The sequence below is a fragment of the Miniopterus schreibersii genome (genome assembly GCF_964146895.1).
Source record: "Miniopterus schreibersii genome assembly, chromosome: 2".
NCBI lineage: Eukaryota > Metazoa > Chordata > Mammalia > Chiroptera > Miniopteridae > Miniopterus > Miniopterus schreibersii.
Window position 1 is genome coordinate 174,672,736 of NC_138102.1, and position 27,477 is coordinate 174,700,212.

At 47.1% G+C, this 27,477-nt stretch overlaps 1 protein-coding gene across 1 annotated transcript in view; it reads left to right on the forward strand.

Annotated features, from left to right (window-relative positions):
- Positions 1-513: 513 nt before the first annotated feature.
- STAB2 (stabilin 2) overlaps positions 514-27,477 on the forward strand; it is a 116,164-nt gene continuing 89,200 nt past the window's right edge. Inside the window, exons 1-10 of the mRNA XM_081127683.1 lie at positions 514-781; positions 4,064-4,197; positions 6,183-6,298; positions 11,030-11,115; positions 11,788-11,857; positions 17,689-17,784; positions 19,232-19,357; positions 20,015-20,211; positions 22,015-22,148; positions 26,470-26,603. Of these exons, the coding sequence (XP_080983809.1) occupies positions 704-781; positions 4,064-4,197; positions 6,183-6,298; positions 11,030-11,115; positions 11,788-11,857; positions 17,689-17,784; positions 19,232-19,357; positions 20,015-20,211; positions 22,015-22,148; positions 26,470-26,603 (1,171 nt within the window). The 5' untranslated portion in view covers positions 514-703. The remainder of the gene's footprint in view (positions 782-4,063; positions 4,198-6,182; positions 6,299-11,029; positions 11,116-11,787; positions 11,858-17,688; positions 17,785-19,231; positions 19,358-20,014; positions 20,212-22,014; positions 22,149-26,469; positions 26,604-27,477) is intronic.

The following is a 27,477-nucleotide window of genomic DNA, read 5'->3' on the forward strand; positions in this document are numbered from 1 at the left end:
TAACAAAGTAAAATTAGCTAAAGATTAAGAGTATCTGGGCTTGCGGGCTCAGAGGAGACCTACAGGCTCCATGAGAAAGGGCAAGTCAAAAACCCACTGTCTGCTCTGCGAAGAGCCATTTCTTTGCAGTAGTTTGCCAGCCACACCAGGTGAGGCCACCGCTCGTCTTCAGAGTCAAGGATCCAGGCGTCTCCAGCATTCCCTCCAGGGGACTGTACCCATTTACGGGCACTCCCCCCAATACGGCCAGACAGCAAGCTCGAATTCCGACAGAAGGGCCTGCCGTGTTCCGCGGCGTGGCTGTGGAAACGCGGCGAGTCTCCGGGTCCAGGAGGAGACAGGACCAGAGGCAGGATGGGCAGAGCAGTGGGAGGCAGGAGCTTGTTCCCAGGGGTTTCACAAAGCACAAAAATCCCACATGGCGTCGCTGCCCCAGCCCTTCCAGGATATCCTGTCATTCAGCCAGGGCATATATACAACCGAGAGTGGCGAGTGTCACCGCAACCCCTGGATTTGCCGTTTTTCCTGTGTAGGGGTGGGTTTCGCATGTCATCTGGTTCAATCCAGGGAAAGGAGAGGCAAGGATTTAAAAACAGACACTGAAATGAGAGAGAATTCACTGGGAGTTCATCAGACGAAGTTAAAATAGGTACATAGTTCTGACAGGTGCCCGGCACAGAGAAGGAGCAAATATTTTCTCACCATGCTACGAAATGTAAGACTTTTTGTTCTTGGATTAGTTGCACTAAATTTCTGCTCCCCACTGGAAAGTACCGAGCAGGTAAGAGGAAGCTTCGGTTTATTTAACTTGGTCATTTTCAGGATGTGTTTAAGAGCTTTTTGGGTCGTGAGCAGAGAGCACTCTCTGGGCTTCCTACGCTAAAGAGAAAGCTGCGGGAGCGGGTCGGAGGAGGTGCGGGGCCTGCTGCGGGGCCTGCTGCGGGGCGCTGACCCCGGCGGCTCCTTCTGTGCTAACAGGCCGCTGTTGGGGTCTCTCATTTTAGTGCTCACATTTCTCGTTCCGTTGTGGATCTGGGTATCCTGGGGGTATTTGTTTGTTTTAATAGTTTCATCATTTCCCGCTGCACCGTTCTGAATGTGGGAGGTGACAATGGCTGTGGAGAGATGTCCTGCGGAATTGCGGGTCGGGTGCCGTCCTGTTGAGAAGTACAGTATTACACTAGGCATTGGGTGTCCACGCTCTACCTTCTCGAGTTGTAGTAAAAGTACCCAGGGCACTTTCCACCAGCACGCCGGCCTCTCGGGCAAACTCCCGTGCACTGTCACCTTAGAGAAAGTTTGGTGTCAGATCTGCAACAAGGCCAGCCTAGAGGAGGGGGCATGGAAGTCATCCCGAGTGGTTTATTTGAAATGCATTTCACAAGATCTGATTTCTGCTCTATGAATAATAAACCATAAACGTGATTCTGCATCTGTGCCGGACAAATCTCTACAACACCCATTTTACTTTAGTTGGCTGTAGTCTAATCATATTTTCATGGAAACATTGGAAAATGGCATAAAGGTAACTCGCTCCAGCTCTGAGGTTAGACAGCGATGGGTTTGAACTGTGGTTTCAGGTGTTTAACAAAGATTTCTGAGGATCAGTGACTGCTCCACAGCTTCCTAGCTGATCGACCCTGAGCAAGTTACTTAGTCTCTGTAGGCTTCAGCTTCTCCCTGCCAGGGGTCCACACACAGTCATTATCATCATCACCGTCACCATCACGGCCATCAGCATGAGTGGTTGCTTTAGTGCAGAACTCGGGTGTTGACTGATGCTTAAAGCTCAGTTTACTCTCCAAGAAGGGATCCTATGGGAAGTAGAATGACCCATTCCCTTTGAAAAGGAAAGGGGCTTTTGAAAAGAGAATATTCATCCCTGACTGAGTAGCTCGGTTGGTTAGAGTGTCATTCCTGATATGCCAAGGTTGTGGGTTGATCCCTGGTCAGGGCACATACAAGAATCTACCAATGCATGCATAAGTGGAACAACAGATCAATGTGTTTCCCTGTGTGGTGTGTGTGTGTGTGTGTGTGTGTGTGTCTTTCTCTCTCTCTCTCTCAAATCAATAAATTTTTAAAAAATGTTAAGAGAATATTAACTCTGGTCTACTAAGAAAAAAAAGATAAAGTAATGTAATATAAAGAAAATTCTGCTTTAAAAAATAAAGAGCTGTCATGACCATTAAAGGAAATTAATTGGAACTATTTCTAAGGGTGGTTTTTGATATTATTCCATACAGACCACTCCAGTGTTATTCTGGTTCATAGTGACCATCAAATGAAAGTTGCCAGAAAAAAAAACAGAGCTTTTATTTTCCTATTCACCACTATACAGTGTGCAGGGAAGAGACATGGCCAATCAAGGAATCGGAGGGCCACTAACTTACAATGTGGCCTTGGGCGGGTCACTGAGCCCCCCTCACCTCTAAATTGAAGGTGACGATACCTGCCCTGCTTCTCTTTGGAGTGGTCGAGCTCAAATATGATGGTGCCTTTGGGAGTATGCATAGCCATGAACTGCTCTGAAAATGTGCAGCCTTTACAGATTTCAATAAACTTAGAAGTAGTTATGATGTGCCCATGACCCCTAACCTACCGGTGGGCCCCTGGGATGACAAAAAAAAAAAAGGTAAGAGTAGTGGTTTTTAAATGGAAAGCAGGCCGGGCGTGGCTCAGCGGTTGAGCATCGACCTAGGATCCAGGCGATCAGGGTTCGATTCCCTGTCAGGGCACATGCCCGGGTTGCGGGCTGCAGCCGATCAATGACTCTCTCATCATTGATGTTTCTGTCTCTCTCCCTCTCCCTCTCCTTTCCTCTCTCTGAAATCAATAAAGATGTATTTTAAATGGAAAGCAAAGACAGCAAGTGTGTTCTCCCGGCCAGCCATGGAGAAGGGGGGGGAGGTGAGCGTGGTTTTGTGCAGGTGTGGGTGTTGAAGGATATGCGGTTTGGGTCGCCAGGAGGAGGGGAAGAGCATTCCCATCAGGAGAGTCAGCAGCAAAGCGCAGAGGCGGGGACAGAGCAGGAATTAGCACTTAGTGCCTGATTCTCCCACCCTGGGCCACCCAATTTGCACATGTTACGTTGTTTAAAGTTCTCAGTGTCCTGGAGGGTGGTCATCAAGATACCCCCCTCACAGATGATGGCAAAGAGGAAGGCGTTCATTTGAGGCGTACCCTTGGCAAATGCTGAGCTTGATCCCAAGCGTCGGTCTTTTGACGCCCAAGTTCAGTCTCTCGTCCTGGTACAAAGCTGCTTCTATTTAAGTTTGACGGGGGAATGAAGGGAATGTATTTGAAAAAGGTGAGGGAATGCATTGGGAGGATCGGCACCAGCCCCGTGGGCAAGGAGGGATCCTGAAGACAGGGCCCAAGTCTATCTGCCTCGTTCCGTGTAACAGGTCTGTGCTGCCTGGTGTCGCTTCTTGTTTCTGGTGTGCCTGTCTCACTGCCTCCGATTCATTCCTCAATCAACAAATATTCACTGAGCATTACTGTGTGCCAGACACTGTTCTAGGTGCTTCAGAGGGCAAATAGAAACAGACCGCCACCCTCACGGAGCCCACATTCTAGCTGGACTGTAAGCAAAGGAATACAAACATCTTTGGAGCAGGAACAGTGTTCCACAGCATTTAGTGCCCAGACTCGCCGATTCCTGTGGGATTAATGCTGAGAGGATAGCCTTGAGACTTGTCGATCTATGACCAGTTGACCTTGAATGACCTGCCTTAACAATTTCCCATTGAAAAGAGTACTCTACACTATATCTCAGGTCTCCAATTTGGAGGAGTGTATGTGGTGATGATACCTTACCTTGCTGGACTCCTGACTTTAGATCTGGGATGGCAAACATGTGGCACAAGCAGCCCTGGCACAGCCACGGCAGACATTGCTTGTCCATCCCAACACTCTTTCCAGATAAGATTGAAAGCAGCCTGCCAGTCCTTACTAATCAACCTCATTACCATCATTGCGATTCCATTGACATAAAGTCGATGGAGACGGTTGGCCAAGCAAGACTCTGCTAATGGAACTTGATTTTTTTATGTTTTCACAGGCAAAAAGATGCGATAAGAAGTCTTTGCTTGTCATTAGGACCGAGTGCCAATCCTGCTCACTCAACTTTGGAATTAACTGCCCAGATGGTTACACCAAGGTTACCAATGGCTCCGTAGGGGTTCGAGATTGCAGGTATTCATTATGAGAAAATAGTCCTGCTTGAGTCTTGAAACCCAAGGGACTGTGAATCCAAATAGAAACCTCCTGTCTCAAAGACGACAAAGCATTTCCAGGATTGTCTCTTTCTCTAAGACCACACTGAGGCCAAGCTTAGGCAATTCACAACTACTATGACCTTGAGTCTGGAAAATGTATTACTGATTCACATTTTAATACAAAATTGACTATATTACCTTGCACATAAACAATCTCCCTTCATTCTGCCCTTCTTTAGTTTGAAAATCTAGGTTTTGTTTCCCTTGGAAAGGGTTCTAGTCAGGACCCTTAAAAAGCCTTGGGTCTGACAGTCATCTTACTAACTAGCAATGGACCCTGATACTAATTAGAACCCAAAGAAAGGAGACAAATGAATTACAGCTTTGTTGCACTTTCTGTGAGCACGGCTCTCCTGAAATCCTCTTATGATTCAAAACTCTCAGGATTCCAGGCCCATCCTTGCAGTGGATGACAAGCCGTTCTGCTCACCAGCTAATGAATGCAGCCATGCAGCTCAAGTGAAAACACTTTTTAAAAATTTACTTAGTCTACTAATTTAAAAATTAGGCAGTACTCGATGAGTTTCATTTATAATTCAGGGATGAAGGTTCAGTATGACTTATCACTTTGCATAAAATGAAACCTTAGCACTGTTCTATCTATCGCACTGCTTTAAATTCACGTTTGCTTAATGTGACTGCACCATATTCTAAACCCAAATCATCATTTTTAATAGAACTTTCCCAGCACTAACTGGCCTAGAATTGGCAAGCATATGTGGCAGCTGACCACTCAATTACCAGAGTGGGTGCACATTTGGAACTAGATTTTTTTAGACAGTCTCGCAGAAAGACTTAGGGTTCAAGGTTCAAGTTATATGGAGACTTTAGTGAGACCTTTTTGGTACTGTGGAGTTGTTTTCATGGCCAAGGTTGGCACTTGGTTATGTCCCATCCCCACTCTACCCTAAACAGAGAGAGACAGAGACAGAAAGAGGGAGAGAGAGTGAGTAAGGTTAGTGCACTCATGCTCTGTTTTAGAATTGAAGACGTTCACCTGTCATCCATTTACACTGGAACAAACCCAAGATTGGCTCTTGAGGGGGCACTTGGTTTTGCCCTTGGCTCTCCCTTTTGCCATCTTTATAAAGAGATGTCCCTGCCAGTATTCTCAACCTTTCAAAGAAATTGCCAACCCTCTCTCCGGCCTGACTGCCAGTAGCTCTGTGGTTAATTGGCTGCATTCCAGGGCTGGTTTAGGACCCCCTGGAACTACCATCACACCACGAGTAACAGCCCGGGTGAAAGGAACAATATTCACGGAGGATGATCTCTAGAAACACCGGAGTCGCCTCCTGTAATAAGCCATCCATGCAGGGACCCCTGAGAATAGACACTGATGTTTAGCCTTCGCAGGATTGCTATCCCAGAACTGTACCTCAGACGGCACAGAAACTATTGTAAGGAACTCATCGTATAGCTCCCTCGAGGACACTGCGGCAAATGTTTCTCATTACATTGCACCACCTCTCACAGAAATTTCTACACCTACCGTATCCTGAGCAGCTGGTTTGATTTAAACCCACAGATCCTGTGCACCACACCACTCATGCTCTTTCTCTTCTTGCATTGGCTGCTAGGACGCTCAGGGACAAGTTGGAAGTCTACTTCCAGCACGTGCCTAGAACCCAACATCATTGTTTCCATCTACTAACCGCTTCTGACATCATTTTAGATATTTCACCCCTATTTTCATTGTGCCCTGATTTTTTTCATCCATTTCTTACAATTAAAGATAAATCGTAATTATGTTTTTTTCCTACCTAGAAAGTAAAATGTGTTCAGTGTATATTTTGAAAAATAAATAGCGTAAAGATCTAAAAAAAAAATCTAGGGCAATCCCACTGCCCCGAGCTAAGGCGTTGCTCTGGTAATGGGCGGTGTCTCTCTTTACCCCTCGAGGTACACCTTTCAGGTCCGATCCTACTCGCTGTCCCTCCCTGGCTGCCGCCACATCTGCAGGAAGGACTACCTCCAGCCCGAGTGCTGTCCCGGCCACTGGGGCCCAGACTGCATGGGTAAGTGGCGAACACCCTTCCTGGGTTTGGATACTTGCTTCTCGATGTCCCATTTGACAGAAAATTGAGAGGAAGGAGACCTGATAAAAAGAGAACGTCAGCATCTTTTTCCAGAAAGTCACATTTCTGCCTGTATGTAGAAAATCTTTCTTGCCCTCTCAGCTTTTCTAAAGAAATCTGCTTTCCTCCGGTGAGAGGTCTGTCTTTAAGAGAATTCCTTTACAGTTCAGCAAAAGAGACAATGGAAAGGCTGTCCATTTAAAAAAAAAAAAAAGTGAACTGACCACAGAGAGGAAGTAAGAATGCTGGGCTCTTATGACCCTAAAAGCAATTTACTGTAAGAAGTTTTATGACAACATCTCAAAGACTGTAGTTATCATTTGGCAACCAACATAATCATTCAATCTTCAAAAAATTTAAGTTTTAGGGTGAAATAGCAAACTGTAACAACCAGGTTCCACTGAAGAAAAACCACCAGCCACGTCTGAGTCAACAGTACACTTAGACTCCTGTGGCCAAGCACAGCACTGACAGCTGAACTTGAACTTCTATCCTGATTATAGACTGTACGCGATCCCTTTTTTTTCTTGGGGAAAAATAAAAATCAGGCATTTTAGTTCATGAATTTGCCATTTGTTTTCCATCTTCCAAAATGTAATGGAAACATCCCCGCAAGCATACACTTAAGGGGAGAGATTCGTTCTCTTTCGCTTTGTGTTTTTCTGGTTAAAGTAATATAAACAAATTGTGTACAGCTTGTAAAGAAAAGTACGAAGAAAGAAAAAAATAAAGCAACTCGTATTTTGTCACACGTAGGAAACCCTAACTCTTTTGGCTTATTTCCCTGGTCTTTTATACCCTGTGGAGCCAGAATTGTAGGCATAATGTTGTCTTCTTTCTTTTAGTAACTTATGATCTTTTAGTAACAATGTTAGCACAGCTTCCCTTTACTAACACTGGTCAGCAGAGGTCCTCGGCCGATATCACCTGATTTGATTCTTAAGCCACATCTTTGAGTTGACATTGTTATATCCATTTTGCACACAAGGAATCAGATATCTGAAGATTACCTCTTGCCAGCCTCCTGGGTCCGATACTCAGTCTTCGATTCGAGGCCAATCCCATCGGTACTGCTCAGGCCCCCGCCTCCGCAGCTGCCATGGGGGTAAGAAGTCCTGCTGACAGGAACGTGCTGGGCACTTTGTAACGCTGATTTCATGGAAAGTACCGGCAGTCTTAGCGGATCCCCTGAACACTCGGGCGTTGTCTTCTGCTAGGTCTCCAGGCCTTTGCAGCAAACATGTCAAAACCAAGGCTCGGCCATTCTTCCTGCTGCCCTCTTCTGGGGGCAAAAGCGCACCCCCTTTATCTCCATCTTCCAAACGCACGAGGTGTCTCAGAGGGCTTCCTTCCTTCGGCTCAGGAAAGAGATAAGCCCCCCGCTTGCCGGCGGACTTCACCTCTCGCTCACATTCTGCGGCGATGACAAGACAGATCTTGCCCATCGCCCGCGTTTCCGCCAGGATGCGGCCGGTCGGAGCTGCTGACACGCGGCCGTCCTTCCTGAGGGGGGCCAGCCCGGTGGCCTTCGGCCCAGGCGGGGGCGGGCCCCTCCTTTCCCGCGCCGGGAAAGGACTCGCACCCAGCGCCTGGGGCCGCTCCAACACGCTCGCACCCAGCGCCTGGGGCCGCTCCAACACGCTCGCACCCAGCGCCTGGGGCCGCTCCAACACGCTCGCACCCAGCGCCTGGGGCCGCTCCAACACGCTCGCACCCAGCGCCTGGGGCCGCTCCAACACGCTCGCACCCAGCGCCTGGGGCCGCTCCAACACGCTCGCACCCAGCGCCTGGGGCCGCTCCAACACGCTCGCACCCAGCGCCTGGGGCCGCTCCAACACGCTCGCACCCAGCGCCTGGGGCCGCTCCAACACGCTCGCACCCAGCGCCTGGGGCCGCTCCAACACGCTCGCACCCAGCGCCTGGGGCCGCTCCAACACGCTCGCACCCAGCGCCTGGGGCCGCTCCAACACGCTCGCACCCAGCGCCTGGGGCCGCTCTAACACGCTCGCACCCAGCGCCTGGGGCTACTTTCATACACTCACACCCAGCGCCTGGGGCTACTCTAACACACTCACACCCAGCGCCTGGGGCTACTCTAACACACTCACACCCAGCGCCTGGGGCTACTCTAACACACTCACACCCAGCACCTGGGGCTACTCTAACACACTCGCACCCAGCACCTCGGGGTTACTTTAATACACTCGCACCCAGCACCTCGGGGCTACTTTCATACACTTGCACCCAGCACCTCGGGGCTACTTTCATACACTCACACCGAGCACCTTGGGGTTACTTTTTAAATTATTTTAGTAGTACCTTTTTCCAAATTAGAAAATAACTCTATGATCCATCCGGAAAACACAGGAAAGCACAATGATAAAAACTACTAATCTTCTAAAATAACAGCAAAGGGAATCTAGTCAATAATATGTAATAACAATGCATGGTGCCAGGTGGGCACAGGCCTTATCAGGGTGATCACACCATAAGTTCTATAAATGTCTAATCACTGGGTGTACACCGGAAGCTAATATTGTAAGTCCACTGTAATTGTTGAAACACAAAAATTGTTCAAATGTTTATTCTTCGGAAGCAATACGCGCCTGCGAAAGAAAATAAGTAGCACTAACAAGCAAAATAAAGAAAATAAACATCACTAAGCTGCCAAAGATCTCCACTATCACAATGTGGATGAGTCTGTAGAGTGGCAGATATGCAGTGTGGTTCGGAGGCACAGAAATCTGGATTTAACAGCTGCTCAGCAGCTTATAAACTCCCTTACTCTTGGTCAGTTTACTTTACCAAACTAGGGCTCAGTTTCACCACCTGCTTAATAGAAATGATAATTAGCACGGTTTTTTGTGGCAACAAAAAAGAGAAAATGTAGCTATTGTTATTAACTGTTGTTATTATTCCTATTACTATTACCTTTTGCTATTATTTGTTTAAGATGTAACAATTTTTATACCTACATACTGCCTTCACTTAAAATATCATACTTTTAACATGCTTTTCAGTATTTGTAGTTTTCACTCAAGTGTGCGTTTTGACATTTTTCTAGACCAATAGAAATGGTTTAGCAACACGTTTGTGAACAGCTCTTTGGTAAACGCTTCGTTGAATGAACGTTCTTTCATTTAGTTCACAGACGCAGTATTTTGAACATTTAACTTGTTCTCAGTATTTCTTCCGTTAAACAGAACTCTAAAAAATATCTTCTTGTCCAAAAAGGAACGGAAAGGGAGGCACAAATTCTCACTCGAGGAAGAAAATCTATCATTCTGACATAACAAAGGTGCTTCTCCCTCAGTAAGCTCGCACTGCTGTTCACATCTGCATCTGAAAGTCTCTTCCCATTGGCACAAAATCATAGGTTGAACCCCGAAGCCTCACCCATTTAAACAGCCACTCTCTGTGTAAGATGAAATCAAGTTTTTTTGTTTGTTTGACCGCGCCGGTTCCTTTCCTTTTACCGTCAGTGTTAGTGGGTCTGCGCTGCAACTCAGAGTGATGGTGAAAGAATGTGGGAAAACAACCTGACTCCCGAAGGGAAATGACCTTGATTCTTCCTCCCAAGGTCAATGTCATCGAGTTATGCCCGTCTGTCCTTTGTATTGTGTTATTTGCATCTCCAGGCCGCTTTTTCTTTCCTGTTGTATGCCCCTTGCCATTCACGGCACAGGTTGCAAATAACAGACCATATGGACTTGAAGCCACTCTTTTAGGCACGTCCTTGGCTTTGAGGGACAAATCATGCTGAGTTTACATGCGGATCCTATTTCATCAGTTTCCCAGAAAGACGGTTTCCACCAGAGCTTGAAATGGGATCCCAGGGCAGGCCCTCTGCCCTGCTGTGAGCCGGGCCCTTAAACCAAGGTAGTGACACGGAGGCGGCCCCTCTGGAGGTCCTTGGGAGATAAAGGTCCAGGGAGGTCCTTGGCCTCTTACTGTCCAGGAAGTTTATTATCTTCCTATAAAGAAACAGACAGATGGTGATTTGCTGACAGCTTGTAATGGGTGAGCCTCCTGCATGAGGAAAGTCACGATGTCAGGGACACCAGAATAGCAGTGACCAAAGGGAAATGTGATAATAACCTGAAATAGCCTTATCAGCTCCTCGAGCCTCACAATGCATCAGAAATGTGCCCTCGTAGCAAAGTCTGTAATCTCCCTGTCAAGTGTGGTTGCTGAGAATGTCTTTTATTACAGTCCTTGACTACACTGTGATTCACTGGCCTCCTCTGTGGAACCCTGGGTGACGCCAGCAGGGTCTTCAGTTATTTCTTTTTTTTTTAAATCCCCACCCAAGGATATTTTTTCTGTTGATCTTCAGAGAGACCATGGAAGGGAGGGAAGAGGGGCAGAGAGAGAAAGAGAGAGACATCGGTGTGAGAGAGACATCGACTGGTTGCCTCCCACACACGCCCCAACCAGGAGCGGGGAGCAAACCCTCAACCCAGGTACATGCCCTTGACCGGGAATTGAACCTGCAACCCTTTGGTGCACAAGCCAGCGCTCTCACCATTGAACACACCAGCCAGGGCTTCAATTCTTTCTTCTCCCTGGCAACCAACACACTGCCTGGCACATAGTAGGTGCTGAGTGCATCCTTGCAGAATGTCTGTGTGCCATCATGAATGAACGAATCTGAGCCCTCTGATTCCGTAGAGTGCCCAGGAGGAGCGAGGTCCCCCTGCAGTGGCAGGGGCAGGTGTGCCGAAGGCATGGAAGGAAACGGGACCTGCTCGTGCCAAGTAAGTTCCAAAACGTGTTCTTCTCCCTGATTCTGCTCCCTCTCCTTACCTTTTGTTCCTCCTTAAACACACACACACACACACACACACACACACACACTAGATGGAGTCTCTACGAAGTAGCAATACTAGTAAAAAGAGTAGGCAATCTGCAACAAAATGACTTCTCAGAGGCTGGGGCTTGGAGTGAGTCAGTTAACGGCTCAGCCTTAATTGTATCCATCTGTAAAATGGGTTTGTTACCCCATGAAAGTGACTTTTTGTAAGTTTCAAGCCTTTGGCTAAAAACAGAGAAATCCTTCTGAAAATGACTGAGTTCAACTGTCTTCAGAAATGCAACACTGAAAGTTTTCATTTCACCCTTGGGTGAAATTATGATGCGGCTGTTAGCACTTGCTCTCTATTTATATCTTTGGATTGGCAAAGCAGCTTTCTTCTGAACAGCTCTGGACTCACAGTAAAAAAAAAAGACACAAGGATTAAGGTACGCCTTATAACACAAAACAGCAAAGAATAAGTGAAAAATAGAGAGAAGGAGCTTCAGGATAGGCACAGAAAGAAGATATATTTGAGAAACAAACACCAACCACAGCATGAGTGAGAAGTCCAGGGCCTTCCTGGGTGACGTCGATCACATCGGGTCTAACGTCATCTGCCTGGGATGTTTTGCAGGAAGGGTTTGGTGGAACAGCCTGTGAAACCTGTGCTGATGACAACTTATTTGGACCCAGCTGTACAGGAGGTATGTCTGATTTTTGTGTAATCAAACACATTTGGAAAGATTGAAAGTCGAACAGCTGAAGACCCCAGAAACACTGTCCTTTGGGGGAAAACATAACCAAGTCTACTTGTATAACCAAGTCTACAAACGTAAAACAAAGAGTTGACAGCAAATCTGATAAAATGCAGTTTTTGAAAAAAGAGTTTTCTATGGTTTTCAGCGTTTGCAGTCAGCTAGTCACCAGTAATGCTTTCTGGCAAAAAACTCCATCTCTCCAGATCCTGGTCTCAGCACTGACCTCCTCCCGGGGGCCTTGACTTCCACGGCAGGTCCCACCACATTCTAATCTATCCCTTCCTCTGGGGAGTTCACAAAGAAATACCCCAGGTGATCAGAGAGTGTTGGCTCCATTTTGTAGGTTAAACAAACAAACCTGACACTGGTTTGTCTATTATTTTTGGTTTCCCTCCTCCCCCTAGGAGTAGACCCTGAAACAAGGATTCCACTACAAGTAGCATATTTGGGAGGTGACCCCAGAAACACCAAGAAAGCGACACAGAGGAAATACAGGGTGTGCTGTCAAGCCAGGGGCCAGTGTGATGACCAGAGCTTAATGTCCTGGGGACTCTGAGTCTGTCCAACACTCACTCCGGAGTCATCTCACCCGAGGGGAGTCACAGTGCAAGAAGCAGAATAAAGACCACTCCCCCCCTAAAAAAAGGGTTCATATCCTCACACCTGGGACCTGAGAATATATTACCTTACATGGCAAAGGGGGGATTAAGGTAGCAGATGGAAGTAAGGTTGCTAATCAGTTGACCTTGAGATAGGGAGAGTGTCCTGGATGGTCCGGGTGGGCCCAGTGTCATCCCTGGGTTCTTACGTGTGGAGGAGGGAGGCAGAGGAAGAAGACGCAGTGTCTGAGTGATGGGATGTGAGAAAGACTCCTCCAGCTCTTGCTGGCTTTGATGATGGGAGGGGGCCAGGAGCCAAGCAAGGGGGGCAGCCTCTAGAAGCTGGAAAACAGCAAGAAAACATTTTTTCCCCCTCTCCAGAAAGGAACACGACCCTGCCACCTTGATTTTAGTTTAGTAATTTTGGATTCCTGACCTCCAGAAATGTAAGACAATAAATTTGTGTTGTTTTAAGACGCTAGGTCTGGAGTAATTTGTCATGGCAGCAACAGGAAGCTAATACACACAGTCATGGGCGGAGGGGAGTTGTTAATTCCATGGCACTTCCAGCGCCCAGGGAGCATTCAGGTGGAGCAGGCTTCCTAGGGAGCGTTCGTTCACAGGCTGCTGGAAGTCAGCTGCAATGCGCAGAGCCGGTAAGGCCTAGAGAATGTGGGCTTGGTAGGGACAGTGTCTGCCAGGTCCATAGTCACCCGAAAAGGATATATCTGGTGGCCTTTCTCCAACACCACCTTGGTTCTGGCGTTTATGGAAAAATCAAATTCAGTAGATACCGCATTGATTCAAATGTTCTTGAAGAAACCCTACACACACACATAGACACCCCACCCTCGTAAGTGTGCACAGTCTGGGATAAGTTTTACTGCGATAGCAGGGGCGTTGTCTCGTTCTAATGATCCATGGTTCTTTGAAGGCAGACACGATTGTTCCTCTTTATCTCCAGTCCCTTCCACGGGGCTGCCTGCATGGTAGACACTCGCTCCACCTTTGTTGCCCAGATGAGTGAGTGAGTGAGTGAGTGAGTGAGTGAGTGAGTGAGTGAGAATCCAATCTGCCCCAGCCACCTTGTCCTGACTCAGGGCCATGGCTCTGAGACGCAGCATAGGGAGCCCCAGCTCTAGGCTCAGACTGGGTTTCAGCCCCGAGGCTGCTGCTTGTGGGAACTCTAAGTTTACAAGCACATTCTCTCTCTGTGTCTTCATCCATAAACACAGAAATAATATTATGACGGTTTAATGAGATAATCAGTGCACGATCAGTGTGAGCAATTATTATTACCTATTATTCCTCAGTGGCCCCCAGTCTGAGGACTTTCTTCATCTACCACTCACAAAAGATTACTTCATAAGAGTGTTAGCAAAAGCCAATTTAAAACAGATGTTGATAGTCTGTATGTATATTTTTAACATTATACATTATATTAAAGGACATTAAACTAAAATATAATCAACCAACTGTTTAGAAATAACATGTTTCCTAAATTGGTCCTTCCCTATCATAATACTAGAATGTAAATCACATACTTTAAATAAATATTGAAATGGAAGGGTACAGAGAGCATCTAGCACTGCTTACTTCCCAAGAAAACCAAGTCATTGCCTTGGGATGAAAATTTAGAAAGAAGATGAGTCCATGTTGCCTCTAAGAAACTGGCGCTGGTTGCCAGTGAACACAGATATGCACGGAGATCCCAAACGTTTCTAAATAAAGTGGCCTTTCCTCACACTATTGGTGCCATGGAGAAAAGGCAAGTGACAGGGAGAGAGTTGGTTTAGAAACTGAAGTTGTTAAAAAAAAAAAAAAAAAAAAATTTGAAAGCCTAAACCGAGTCAGGAGAAAAATTTCCAAACTCTAGGTTCCAGTAGAACACCACACGGCAACGGAAATGTTCTGTGTCTGGGCTATCGCACAGTGCTCCTGGTCACAGGTGGCCACCGAGGACCCGAAATGCAGCTGGTGCATCTGAGGAGCTGAATTTTACATTTTAGTTCATGTCACTTAATTTAAGTTTAAATAGCCACATGTGGCTAGTGGCTACCATATTGGATAGCTCAGCTCTAGAACAAGCTTTGAAAGCAAACCAGCCTGACTTTGAAATCAGCTGCTGTGTGACTTGGGGCAAGCTAGGTAACCTCTCTGAGCCATCCTCACCTATAAAGCAGGGATAAGAACACATGCCTCACAGTATTGATAATATAGCAAAGCTTTTAGCACCACGACCCAAGCGCTCAATCAACAGCAGCTAGTGTTAAGTGAAGACAAAAGCAATCCAACAGTCAGGTGAACATTTATCCACCTATGGATGGATGGATGGATGGATGGATGGATGGATGGATGGATGGATGGATGGAAGAGTGAGTGAATGAAAGAGTGAATGAGTGAATGAATGGCTCAGTGATAGCTGGTCACTTCCCATTGCCAAGGACTAGGAGAACTTGCAAACCTTTTCAGCCGGGCATCCACTGGGTGCCAGTGTTGTTTCATCTCTCAGGGGTGGCTCTTCTGCCTGTAAGTAGGACAGCTCTATCAGCCTCAGTTTATTTTTAACACTGGCTCTAACCTGCTGCTGGAACATTCTCCTACCCGCCTGATGATTAATTTAAACATGATTTAGAGCTGCATCAGCAGAGAGGTTTCATCTCCATTGCCAAGGCCCTAGCCCACCCCGTGCCTCGCTCCTGGCTGGGTCAGAAGGCAAAGCCCACTTTCTCTGGCCTGACCCCCAAAGCAGTCCCACAATCGTGTCTTGGTAATAATATTTGCTTGATAGCTGGCATTTGCTGAGTGCCAGCTGTCTGCCAGGCGGTGCGGGAAGAGGCTTGACATACACGATCTCTTTGGATGCTCCAGCAACTCCTCAGGCTGGGTTCCTCATTTTACAGATGAAGTAGAAGAGAGGTTTCTCAAGGTCACGCAGCTATTATAGGGACAGAGGCAGGATTTGACCCCAGGTGTCTGATTCCAGAGTCTGGGTGCCCAGCACTGCGCCATTCTCCCCTGGTAAGCATCAGCCATTAGACTCCTGACAGGGCGATGGGGGTCCAAAGAGGGGAGAGCTTAGGTCCCCACCCCCAAGGACATAGAAACACTGGTGACAGTTATGATCCAGTGTGCACAGCACCACGGGATGCTACAAAAACACTGTAGGGCAAGCAGCTCCCTCTGCAGAGGGGCCCAGCATAGGGAGCTTTGGGCACTGTCCCTCTGACCCAAATGGCCATGGATTTGACCACTTCAAAGCCACACACCCCAAGTTCTGAATGTCTCTAAAGATTTGCGACAAATACCAAGGGCTCTTTAGATAGTATCTGGGAATCCCTCTGCCACGTGTTTCTCCTTCCCAAGGACACTGTCTTCACAGAGTTTGGCAGCCCCGCAATGCGTGTCAGAAGCTCCCAAAAGCTGTTCCAGGGCAGTTAACCCAGAACAGAGGCTACACTGGAAGACAGGACACGGGGAGAGGCTGACGCCAGATTCTTGGGCTCACACCACGCAGCCCAGCCCGAGGGGGAGCTTAGCGACAAGGACAGCTCTTGCAGTGAGCACCTACATTGGAAGCAGGGGCTGAGTCCCATTCAACTCCCTGCGTCCACCCCTCACCCTGTTTTATGCCACATGACAACACTCAGATCACACTCGCCTCACCCTGTTCCTGGCCCTGCGGGGTGCTGTCTGGGTCGAAAGTTTAGTTTGTGCCTGTTGGTGTTGGCATAAGACACTGTAAAAGATGTTGAGCAGAGGCACAGGCGAGGAAAGGTCTTTCAAGGGGCTCCAGTCTAATAAGGGAGAAAATATACAGACAGAGACGGAAAAAAGCAGCCCTGACGGCTGCCGGTGGCATGAATGATTTCACAGAATGTCACTACCAGAGGCTCACTGGCTCCTGTGAAAGACAAAAAGTAGGCCACTGCATAACCACGTCCGAACAGAGGAACGGACCGTGACAACGGGCAGCCACGAAAATCACCCCGCGGCTGCCTGCCCTGGCAGCGCCAGTGGCCCTGCTTCTTTTCTGGTGACCACGGCCATTGCTGCTGGCTTGGCGTGCCCACTGGCATGTTCCTGGTGGCCTTTGGCTCGCAGACATAAACAAAATTAATATTTGCAGTCAGATGTGATCGTGGACACAGTACAGAGAAAGTGCTGCTGGCCCCAGAGTACGGATTCTGCTTTGGGGCCTCTCAGATGGCGCCACAGAGGTGGGGGCTTTGCTTGGTCTTCGGGGGTAAGGAGGATTTCCGCTGGCATGTGGGAGGGAGCACAGCGGAGGCAAAAGCATGGAAATGTCACAGCGCAGGGTGCGGGTCCTGCTTCTTCCACCTGGCACGGTCTTCCCTAGGCCAGCCCCATCCGCCGCTTCCCTGACAATTCTCATTGCCATCGACCTATCCCATCGTGGCACTTACCACCCGCATTGTGATTGGCAACTTTCTTGCGCCTTTACACTGTGAGCTCTTTGAGGGCAGAGACTTTGTTTGGGTCATTAATCCTGAGCACAGCACTCTGAACATAGTAGATGCTCAGTGCATGTTTTGAGGAAGGAAGGTCAACTATTGAGCCGTCCCATGTGCTAAAAGCCTAAGACGTCTAGAATAAAGTGACAGGAGATGAAAATGAAAAATTAAAGAGGTTGGAGTCAGATTGGAGAAAGTCTTTTTGCCAGAGGAATTTAGATCTCGTATGCTTAGCAATGGGGAGTCACTGAGATATTTTGGAGATAGTCACCATGATATCATTACTGATCAAATAAAATGGATGAACTGGAGAGATGAGAAATTGAATGGTGAGTTCAGTTAATTTGCTACTGCAATAGTCCCAGCAAAATATGGTGAGGACCTAAACAAGGACAGTTCTAGTGGAGATGAACAGCAGGGGACCAAAGTAAGATACATACCTAACACTACAAAGGATCTGATGGCTTATTCAATGTTTGGAATACTTTAAACCTTCTTCATCTTTGCTTTTCCAGTGTTTGGTTAGGTTTTTTTAAGCAGATGTGTCTATAGAAACCCCGTGATGTAGGCATCATACCTGCAGATTTCCTGCCTCATCATGCAGATTCTCAATAAACACCATCTGAAAGCATTGTCCGCCCAGAATCTTTAGAAGATGTCTATACGTATCAGGTACTGAAAAACCCCTGTTTACTGTCTGCAGTGTGCAACTGTGTGCATGGGGTGTGCCACAGCGGGATAGACGGCAACGGGACCTGTGAGTGCTACTCTGCATACACCGGCCCCAACTGCGACAAGCGTGAGTACCGCTAGTGTCCTCAACGCCACACCAGGTCAAATAGGCACAGGAATCTGAATTTTAGGCAGAGCAGGTCACTGCCCAGCCCAGGGACATGCTGTTCTTCACACCCTCTCCTCAAACCTGTGCACACCAAGGCTCCACAGGACTGGCCATTGGAAGCTGGCCACCCCACCGTCATCCCACAGAGCTGGCCCCTGAGGCCTCCCTGGCCCCAGCCAAGCCCAGAAGTCCACCACACATCTGAGAGTGTCTCTCAGCTCCTAGTCCAAGCAGCTTCCCCAGACACCAAGTGAGTCCTGACTCTTGGCACTTCCCTGTGGATTGTTCCCTAGAGGGAAGATTTCCGGCAAACCTGGCCTCTCCCCCATCCAGTGCCCAAGGCCATGCCTTTTCCAGTGGCATCTGGAGCTCAGCCCAGGAGGGAGGCGGGCTTACCTTGGGTGCTTACCTCAACCCAAAGGCAGTGGTTGCTCTTTATATCTCTACTATTTCTTTATTCTTTAGAGTTCTTTTTAACTCTCACAAGGAATTTACCATTATTTTAATTCACTGTTCATAATTCTTTACACTAAAATTTTCCCTGTTCGAATTATTGGTCTTTTTGTCTCTTGCCTGCGCCCTAACTAATACATTGCCTATTACAAAAACACCTTATGTTCCCTAAGGTAAGAGCTCCTTCCTTGTAATGAAATCCACTGTACATTCAGGTCTCCATCTGGGACTCTTTGCATTGCCTTGTGGGAACTGGGGCTTGGAAGACCTGATGCAAAAATGCTGGCACTCTGGCTACTGCTCTTCATATGAGTAATAAACTGTCCTCCATCTCTGACCCGAGAGTTTCATATCTTCTACCAGCATCATCCATGAAACTGAATCAGCTCAACTACCTTTGCACATTGGCTAATATGCCAGACTCTTTCTAGTTTTTAACAACTATCTATGTCCCCTCGATATTGTAAAATACTATGCAGTTATTAGAGATTAAAGTATATCCTTAAAGTCCTCCTTAATACTGTCAAATTAAAAAACAAGTTTCTAAATATTTTAACAGGATTCCATTTGGCTTTAAAAATCACATAAATTTATAAATAAATATATGATATTGCCTGTTGACATTGGTTACTTTAGGAGTGGGATGGAATAGTGAGAATAAAAAGACAGTTATTTTTTACTTTATGCATTCAGGGTTTTTGTTTTTTTTAAATTTCTCTTTATTGTTGAAAGTATTACAGATGTCCCTTTTTTCCCTCCATTGATCCCCTCCCCCAGGCCTTCACACACAATTGTCTGTGTCCCATGGGTTATGCATATATGCATGTAAATTCTTATGTTATCTCTCCCCAAATTTTGTAACCTTTTTAATAATAGGGAATATTGCTTTTGTTGAGTTTTTTAGAACTGGTTTTTCTGCTCATGCAGTTACCTCCACAACCTTCCTTTGCAGCTATCCCTGAATGTGCAGCCTTGCTCTGCCCAGAAAACTCCAGATGCTCACTTTCCGGAGAAGACGAAACGAAGCTAGAATGCAAATGCCTCCCCAATTACAAAAGCGACGGCAAGCACTGCGAGCGTGAGTAGAATTTAGGTCCTGCTGGCTTATTAGTTGGAATTAGTTACTCAATAGGAAAAAAAGAAGCTCACAACCTCCCTAATTTTAATGCAATGGCCACTTCTGATTCTCTCTATGTCACTGAACGAAGTATATAAACAGTTCTAAGCAAAATGCTCATCACGAAACTGCAGCCTTCACACCCCAGATCCGCCTATTCCTGACGACATGACCCTGGACAAATTCTTTAACCTCCCTGTGTCTCCATTTTCCTATCTATCAAATGGAGATAATAATGGTACTTACTCTGGAGGATTGTAAGAATTAACTGAGTTCATGTTTGACAAATGCTTAGAACAGAGCCCAGTGCACATTATGAATTCCATTAGCCTGAATGCTTTCTTTCATGATCTTTTCTATTTAAATCCACATAGCCCATGGTATAGTAACATAGCAGCACAATATTTGTAGCTATAATCTCTGATGGCCGTACGGAAATCTGTTTGGTAGGTGGGGGTGCTCGGGTAGGGTAAGACAAAATGTTTATTACTCCTCTTAAAATTGCGGGGTTGCCCACGCAGCTTCGATGAGCTGTGACTGGCAGTCCCTTCACAGTTCAGTTTTCTTCCTCCCTCCCGGGTGTGGTAACCACCTCGTATTTTGTCATTGCCTCTCAAGCCCTCAATCCATGTTCGCAAAACGTCTGCCACCCTCATGCTAATTGCACGTCCCTGGGACCAAATCAGCACAGTTGTACCTGCCAGGAGGGCTACCACGGGGATGGCCGAGTGTGCTTGCCAGTTGACCCCTGCCAAGTGAACTTTGGAGGCTGCCCTACAAAGTCTACGGTGTGCAAATACGATGGGCCTGGACAGGTGAGCTGCTGAGGCACGGGACTGGTGCGAGTAGAAGTAGGACAACCCACTGAAGGCAAGACGGGCCACAGGCATGGTCTGTCTTCTGTGCCCTCCCAGTGCTCCCTTTCAATGACCAACTGGGCTTCCTCTCCAGACAGACCTGCGCGTGCTCAGGGATGACCTCAGCGAGTCCCCTCCCCAGTCTGTCCTCTGCACTCACAATTTCCAAGCTCCCCAGTCCACACGTCATTGTCCTACATGCTCTTCTACCCTAGTCCTATGTGGCAATTGACAAATATATACACAACTCAAAGTAGATTCACAAATGAACTGTGAGCCAAGTCTTGGGTGACTGTGTAACTGACTTTCACCCGCAATCCTCCAGTCTCTCTGGTTTCTTTTCAAGGGAGGACTCTTAGAACCAAAAATATTCTGTCGCAATGAGATGAACACTGATAAAATGCCAGGCAGCACTGACTGATTGCGGGGAGCAGAGAGAAGACTCAGGGGTGAGGCCCTGACCCTCTACATCACATCATGACCTTGACTGGTAAAAGTCAGCCTGGCCAGGAGACCTTTGCTGAGGAATCCAATTAAAAGAACCCTTTTCCTAATATCTCATCCATCCATCCATCAAATATTTAGCGGTGCCTCCGGCACCCAGAAGGGCACATTGAGTTCAGTGCAGGAAATCCACCCCCACACAAGGCTATTTGCTGCCTGGGTGGGAACTCACACAGTGATGGGTCCCCGGCCGTCTACTCAGCACCCCACAGGAATGCTCCTGGCGTTCCCTGCACAGAATCTGCCCAATCTCATCTCCTAGGAAAAAGAACATATCACGCAACGTTTCTGCTGTCAATTTCTGAGGTCTGCAAGAAATAATTCAAAGGGCTCAACTCTGTTCTCTAAATGAGGTCCCCTGTGGGCAAAGTCCTGTTACACCCTGAATCAAGGTCCAGGACCTTGGGGGTAGGGTTAAAAATATACTTTGTCTCACCCAGCCGGGCGTGGCTCAGCGGTTGAGGGTCAACCTGGGACCCAGGCGATCGGGGTTTGATTCCCGGTCAGGGCACATGCCCGGGTTGTGGGCTCGATCAATGATTCTCATCATTGATGTTTCTTTCTCTCTCCCTCCCTCTCCTTTCCTCTGTCTGAAATCAATAAAGATATATTGAAATATATATATATTTCTTAAAAATATATTTCTCTTTAAAATAGTCCCAAGGCAGATTTTCCGGTCTTCAAAACCCTCTGTTGCCCACACAGAAGCAGTGCATTCAGTTTTTTCATTATTCCGGGGCAGGGATCCTCAACCTCGAGATTAATAACGTTTGGGGATAGATAATTCTTTGTGGGGGGGGCTGCCCTGAGCATTGTAGGATGTTTAGGATCATCCCTGACCTCTAGTGATCCCACCCCCTGTCCCACTGTGAAAATCAAAAGTCTCCAAGACACTGCCCAATGTCGCTTGAGTCTTAGTTGCTGGGAGCCAGGCTTCCAGAGCAATGATCCTTCCCGTCTGAGCCTCTCTCTCCTCAGCCACAGGCTCTAAAATCAGGAGTCAGGGGCCAGCGAGGCCCAGGGTTAGCGAACGAGGAAGCTGAGAATAAACCCCCACCAGGGCCTGTGAGTTTCCAAACAGACCAGATGTAGGCTCGGGGTTTCCCATTTCAGGCGCCTTGACAAAGTTCTAGTTTAAGCCCACACTTCGGACCTGCCGCAAGTTGGGTTTTATGGCAGAATAAAGATAAGAATTTAAGAAGTGTCGTGTCAGTGACTAACTAGAACCCTTTGTTTTTCTCCCCCCGCCCCCCGAAGTCTCACTGTGAGTGTAAGGAACATTACCACGGCTTCGTGCCCGGCGTGGGGTGCAGCGTGACCGACGTCTGCAAATCTAACAACCCCTGTCCCAGGAATGCAAACTGCTCCACCGTAGCTCCAGGCCGGACCAAGTAAGTCGTTGCAAGTCCACCACCGTGTCCTTTCCAAGGGGTGAACGTGGGGGCCATGGGGGCCAGTCAAGGCTGTAAGTTCCTCGAAGGGCGGGAATGTCTTATTCTGCCTAGATCCATCCCCCGCCCCCCCTTAGCACAATGCAAGGAGCACAGTAGGTACTTAGAAAATCTTTGTTTAATGGGCGAGTCATTCAAAAATGGTTTCCTTTGTACAGGCCATCAGAACGGTCTGAAAGGCTGAGCGGCCTGCTGACCTGCACGAGGTGGTCAAGGGGGGGAGGAAGCCACGGCCACTGGGAAAACAAACGCTGCCCCTCCGGGGCCTGACCGCTAATGTATGTGCCTGTTTCCTCATCTGTGAAATATTGCTTGTTAGCTGCGCAAAACAACACCGGGGAGAGGGAATGAACACCGGCGGTGTTTCCTGGACCCCTGGTTTACTGAGGAAAGAAGGGGTTTACTGGGAGTCAGGGTATTTGTGTGGAAATTTCTGAAGCAGGGGCAGCTCTCGGGGTGGGGAGAGGGTGGTGTTTGGAGTTGAAAGACCTGAGTTTAAGCCCCTGCCCTTCTATCTATCGGCCGCATGACCTTGGGAAAGCGACACCATCTCTCTGGCTTCAGTTTCTCTGTGTATAAAATGAGCACAGGGATAACTACTTTACAAGGTTGTTGTGAAGATGACATGAGAGAATGTTCTGGAAACTGCTATACAGCTGTTACCATGTTGTTATTAGTGGCTGAGCTGAGGCTAGAACCCAAGTGTCTTGACTCCCAGAACGAGGCTTCTATCTTGACACCACTTTCCATTCTCATCGTCATCAGCATCTGAGAAGGACTCTGACTGCCACTGCGAGCTCAGGACCGTAAAACACACTGAACCACGGAATTACAGAAGAGTTTCTGTGGTTCCAGAACCCCTCTGTCTTCTTGGGAGCTCATTCCTTTCATAGCTGGGTTCTGAATGTGTGCATTGGCCCAGAGAAGTTTTGTGGCCATCACGTCCTGTCTGGGCAAATAAGTAAACCTGAGCTCACCGTGGGTTCAGACCTCAGCTCGGCCACTTACTTTAACCTGTCTGAGTTGAAGTTTTCTCTGTCATAAAAGGGGGAGGACCAGGGCTCTCATGAGGATTTCATGAGATTACATTCATCACTCTCTGAGCAGAACCCTGACACGTGGAAATCACTCCACGCACGTGTGTGCACACACAAGCACATCCCAGCCATGCGGACAGGCACACACGCACCCAACACACGTAGTGCTCAGGCTCGTCCCCTTTTAAAACACAGATCCTGGGAACACTGACAACCAAACATGCCAGTTCACACACTGTCAAGCGTCCTCTGAGAAGGCTTTAGTAGAATACACTAAACACTTTCTTTCCTTTGGGTTCGAGAAGATAAAATTGAAACCTGAAACTGAACATTAGAATGATAGAAATTGCATTGAAACTTTTGTTTGGAGTGTCAGTGGAACTAACAATGGGTTTTAGGGGTATGTGTGTCACAAGCCTCCTTGATCCCCACCCCCGCCCCCACCCCCACCACCCCCACCCCCGCCAAATGGCCTGTCTTCAGCAGGAAAGAGGCCTAGGTTAAAGGCTGGCTAAGGTACTTTGATAAAATACGGTGCCATCAGTAATCCGGGTACTTTACTTCACCCAGGATAAAGATTTCTTTTGTTTGCACCTCCTCAATATGGCAATCAGTTTATGCAGAATATTAAAAGTCATACTGTATCAGCTACAGAAGAATACCCAATAAAGGAGAATGGGTCCAAATGGGGGCTCCGCCATTCTCCAGTGGGGCAACCTCAGACAGGTTATGTAACTTCCCACCCACAGTTATAGGTGTTTGTATTTATGTATGTATGTATGTATTTAAAGAAGCTAGAATTCTCACAATTTTTTTAATTTTTCAATTATAGTTTGCATTCAATATTATTTTGTATTAGCTTCAGGTATACAGCACAGTGGTTAGACAATCATATACTTTTCAAAGTGTTCACCCTGATATTTCCAGTACCCACCTGTCACCACACATAGTTATTAGAATATTATTCACTATATTCCCTATGCTGTACTTTACATCCCCATGACTACGCCATAACTACCAATTTGTACTTCTCAATCCTTTCACCTTTTCATCCAGCCCCACAACACCCTGTTCTCTGTGTATATGAGACTGTTTCTGTTTCATTTGTTCATTTATATTGGTCTTTAGATTCCACATATAAGTGAAATCATATGGTATTTGTCTTTCTCTGAGTGACTTATTTAACTTACCATAATACCCTCTAGGTCCATCTATGCTGTTGCAAATGGCAAGATTTTGTTCTTTTTTATGGCTAAGTAATATTCCATTGTGTAAATGTCCCACAGCTTTTTATCCACTCGTCTATGGATGAGCACTTGGGCTGTTTCCATAGCTTGGCTATTGTAAATGCTGCTGCAATGAACATAGGGGTGCATATGTTCTTTTGAATTAGTGTTTTGGGTTTCTTTGGATATATGCTCAAAAGTGGAATCACTGGGTCATAAGGCAATTCCATTTTTAATTTTTTTGAGGACCCTCCATACAGTTTTCCACAGTGGCTGCACCAGTCTGCGTTCCCATCAATAGTGCCCAAGGGTTTGGCTTAGGGGTGTTTTAAAGCTTTAAGACAGCAGGAGACCTTTATACCTAATAAAGAACCAATTTACAAAACAGGCAATGCTGTGGACCTGCCACAGCCCGAATGAGAACATTTAAGTCAGAAAATGACCTCATGGAGTCTCAGACTTTGGACCGAGATTTTAAATAAAAATAAAAAGTATTTATATTTCATACATTCCATCCAGCACCAAGGCCACTGAAATACAGCTCTCCTGCCATTCTTAGGAAAACCAATCGAGGCACTTTACACAAAGCAGATCATTGGCCTCCTAACAACTTAGGGAACTTTTAGAGAGAAACATACTTAGTAGTTTGCAAAGGTTACTTGTCTAGCTAGCAACAGTTGTCCTCAAATAAAACTTATGTAACTTAGGGAAGGATTAATTTTCAACAATGACCGATGTTTCACTTTCAGTGCCCCTCTTGGCCTTAAATTCATCATCTCGTGGCACAGTACTCGCAGAGAAAGCTGATGATTAAGTAGGAAACTGTTATTCCATTGTATTAAATAGATTATTGTTTCATGGTTAGATCTACCTTAGTGATCTCTTATAACAAAGTTTCTCAACCTCAGCGCTACTAGCATTTGGGGCCAGGTAACTCCTTGTAGCAGGTGCTGTGCCGTGTATTGTAGGCAGTTTAGCAGCATCCCTGACTTCTATCAACCAGATGCCAGTAGCACCTTCACGCTGGTTGTGACAACCAAAAACATCTCTAGATATTGTCAAATGTCCCCTGCAGGGCAAAATTGCCCCTGGTTGAGAGTGACAGCTCTATAAAAACCCTGGTAACTCAATCAATAGACGTGTCTGGCTGGGAAACTCGTATGTATACTCCTAGAATTATCTTCAATGTTACTTTCTCCTGGAGCCTGCTCCATATTTCTCCAGGCAAAATAGTCACTTCCTCTCCCCTGTCCCAAAGTGTCCTATTCAAGCTTCTACCATGACGCTTACTATGGAGCTTACGTTATCTGTTTATGGATTTGTCCCGCTATATCCCAGCCCTTCCACGTGACTGCTGTTATCACCACTATCTCCATCACCATCACCATCATTGTCATCAACATTATCATCATCACCATCGTCCAAGTGTTGAGCTTTTTCTATGAATCTGTCACTGTGCCAGCTGTTTTTCATGCATTACCTCTTCTACTGACAGTCCTAAAGGTTTTATTAAACTTATTTCATAGGTAAAATAAGAGGGACTTAGGGAATTAAGTGGCCTTATCCTGTTGCTATAAATTATTTGTTTCCAGTTCCATCTCCAGCATGTGAGACGCTCAAAGGACTAAAGGACAAGTTAGCTGTTATTGTCTTTATAGCCCTCTCAATTCAAGGTTCTTAGAAAACAATCAGTTCAGCAGTTGGGCCCTGTCCCAGGTGGGATCCAGGCCCTAGGAGAGCCTCCCACCCAGAGAGGAGACAGCGCCTCAAGAGGTCATTTTGGCGAGAGGGGTTGTGATGGAGGTAGGGCCAGTATGCTCCTGTCAAGGGAGAGTCAGGAGGTCAGACAAGGCTGCCTAGAGCCAATCACACCTGAGCTAAAAAGTGAGGCTGGGAGAGTATCTCCCACTGTTGCAAACAAGGATCTAGATAAGGAGTTGGCTGCAGGGTCGCACCACTCAAAGGCTCTAAGACCCTGTGTTTTCACCCTCTCTGTAGATGCACTTGCCAGAAAGGTTACGTGGGCGATGGCTCGGCGTGTTATGGAAACATCATGGAGCGGCTCAGAGAATTAAACACTGAACCCGGAGGGAAATGGCAAGGGAGGCTGACTTCTTTCATCTCGCTCCTGGGTATGCAGCTACGGGGGCAAATTCCACATAAAGGGCAGCCAGCTTTCAGGCAAGGGCAACTGCAAGACACAATCATTCACAAAGAATGGGCAGGCTAGGCAAGTCTTGTCGGTTGGGATCAGCTTCTAGGAAGGGGCCACGCAGGTGGGAGGGAAAGGACGCGCAGCTGTTTCCAAGGAGATGGGAGTTGGTGCCAGGAGACCCAGCAATGCAACATTAAGAGGCAGAGAGCTGAGGACAGGGTCCTGAGGTCACCATAGATTAACAGGTCTGCAACACTGAGACAAGGCAACTACTAATATGACTGTGGAGGCCAGCCTCTCTCCCTTGACCTTATGGGTCCTTCAGGTATGAAACAAGGTTGACAGATATTACTGGGCATAGAGAGTGAAGAAGCCCCTGAGACAGTACACCCTGCATAAATGTCCTGTTCTTTCCGAGGCATCCTAAGGGGATTCAGGCATTACTGGCATGCCTCAGGGCTCCGGGGCGATCTTCCAGTCTCCTCAGAGCCTTCTCAAAGGACTCAAAATATCAAATGAGGGCAGAATGGAGTGACAGGGTGTCCTTTGCAGACCTGGCCCTCGAACATTTCCCTAGACAGAGTCCGGTCAGCCTCTCAGCTGCCCCATTTATAAAGTGCTGGTACACACATCGCCTCCTGTGTGAGAGCACAGAGCACATCTTCTGCTCCAGCTTCCCCAGGGGCACAGAAACAGGACCAGCCACAGAACTTGCAGGGCCTCCTGCAAAATGAAGAGGCAGAGTCCTTTGATTAAAGAAAAAAAAATGACTAACCATTCAAAATGGCAAGAGCGGAGAGCAGTAAGCCGAGCTGGAGGCTCTTCTGAGCTGGTCCAGATGGAGTAAGAGC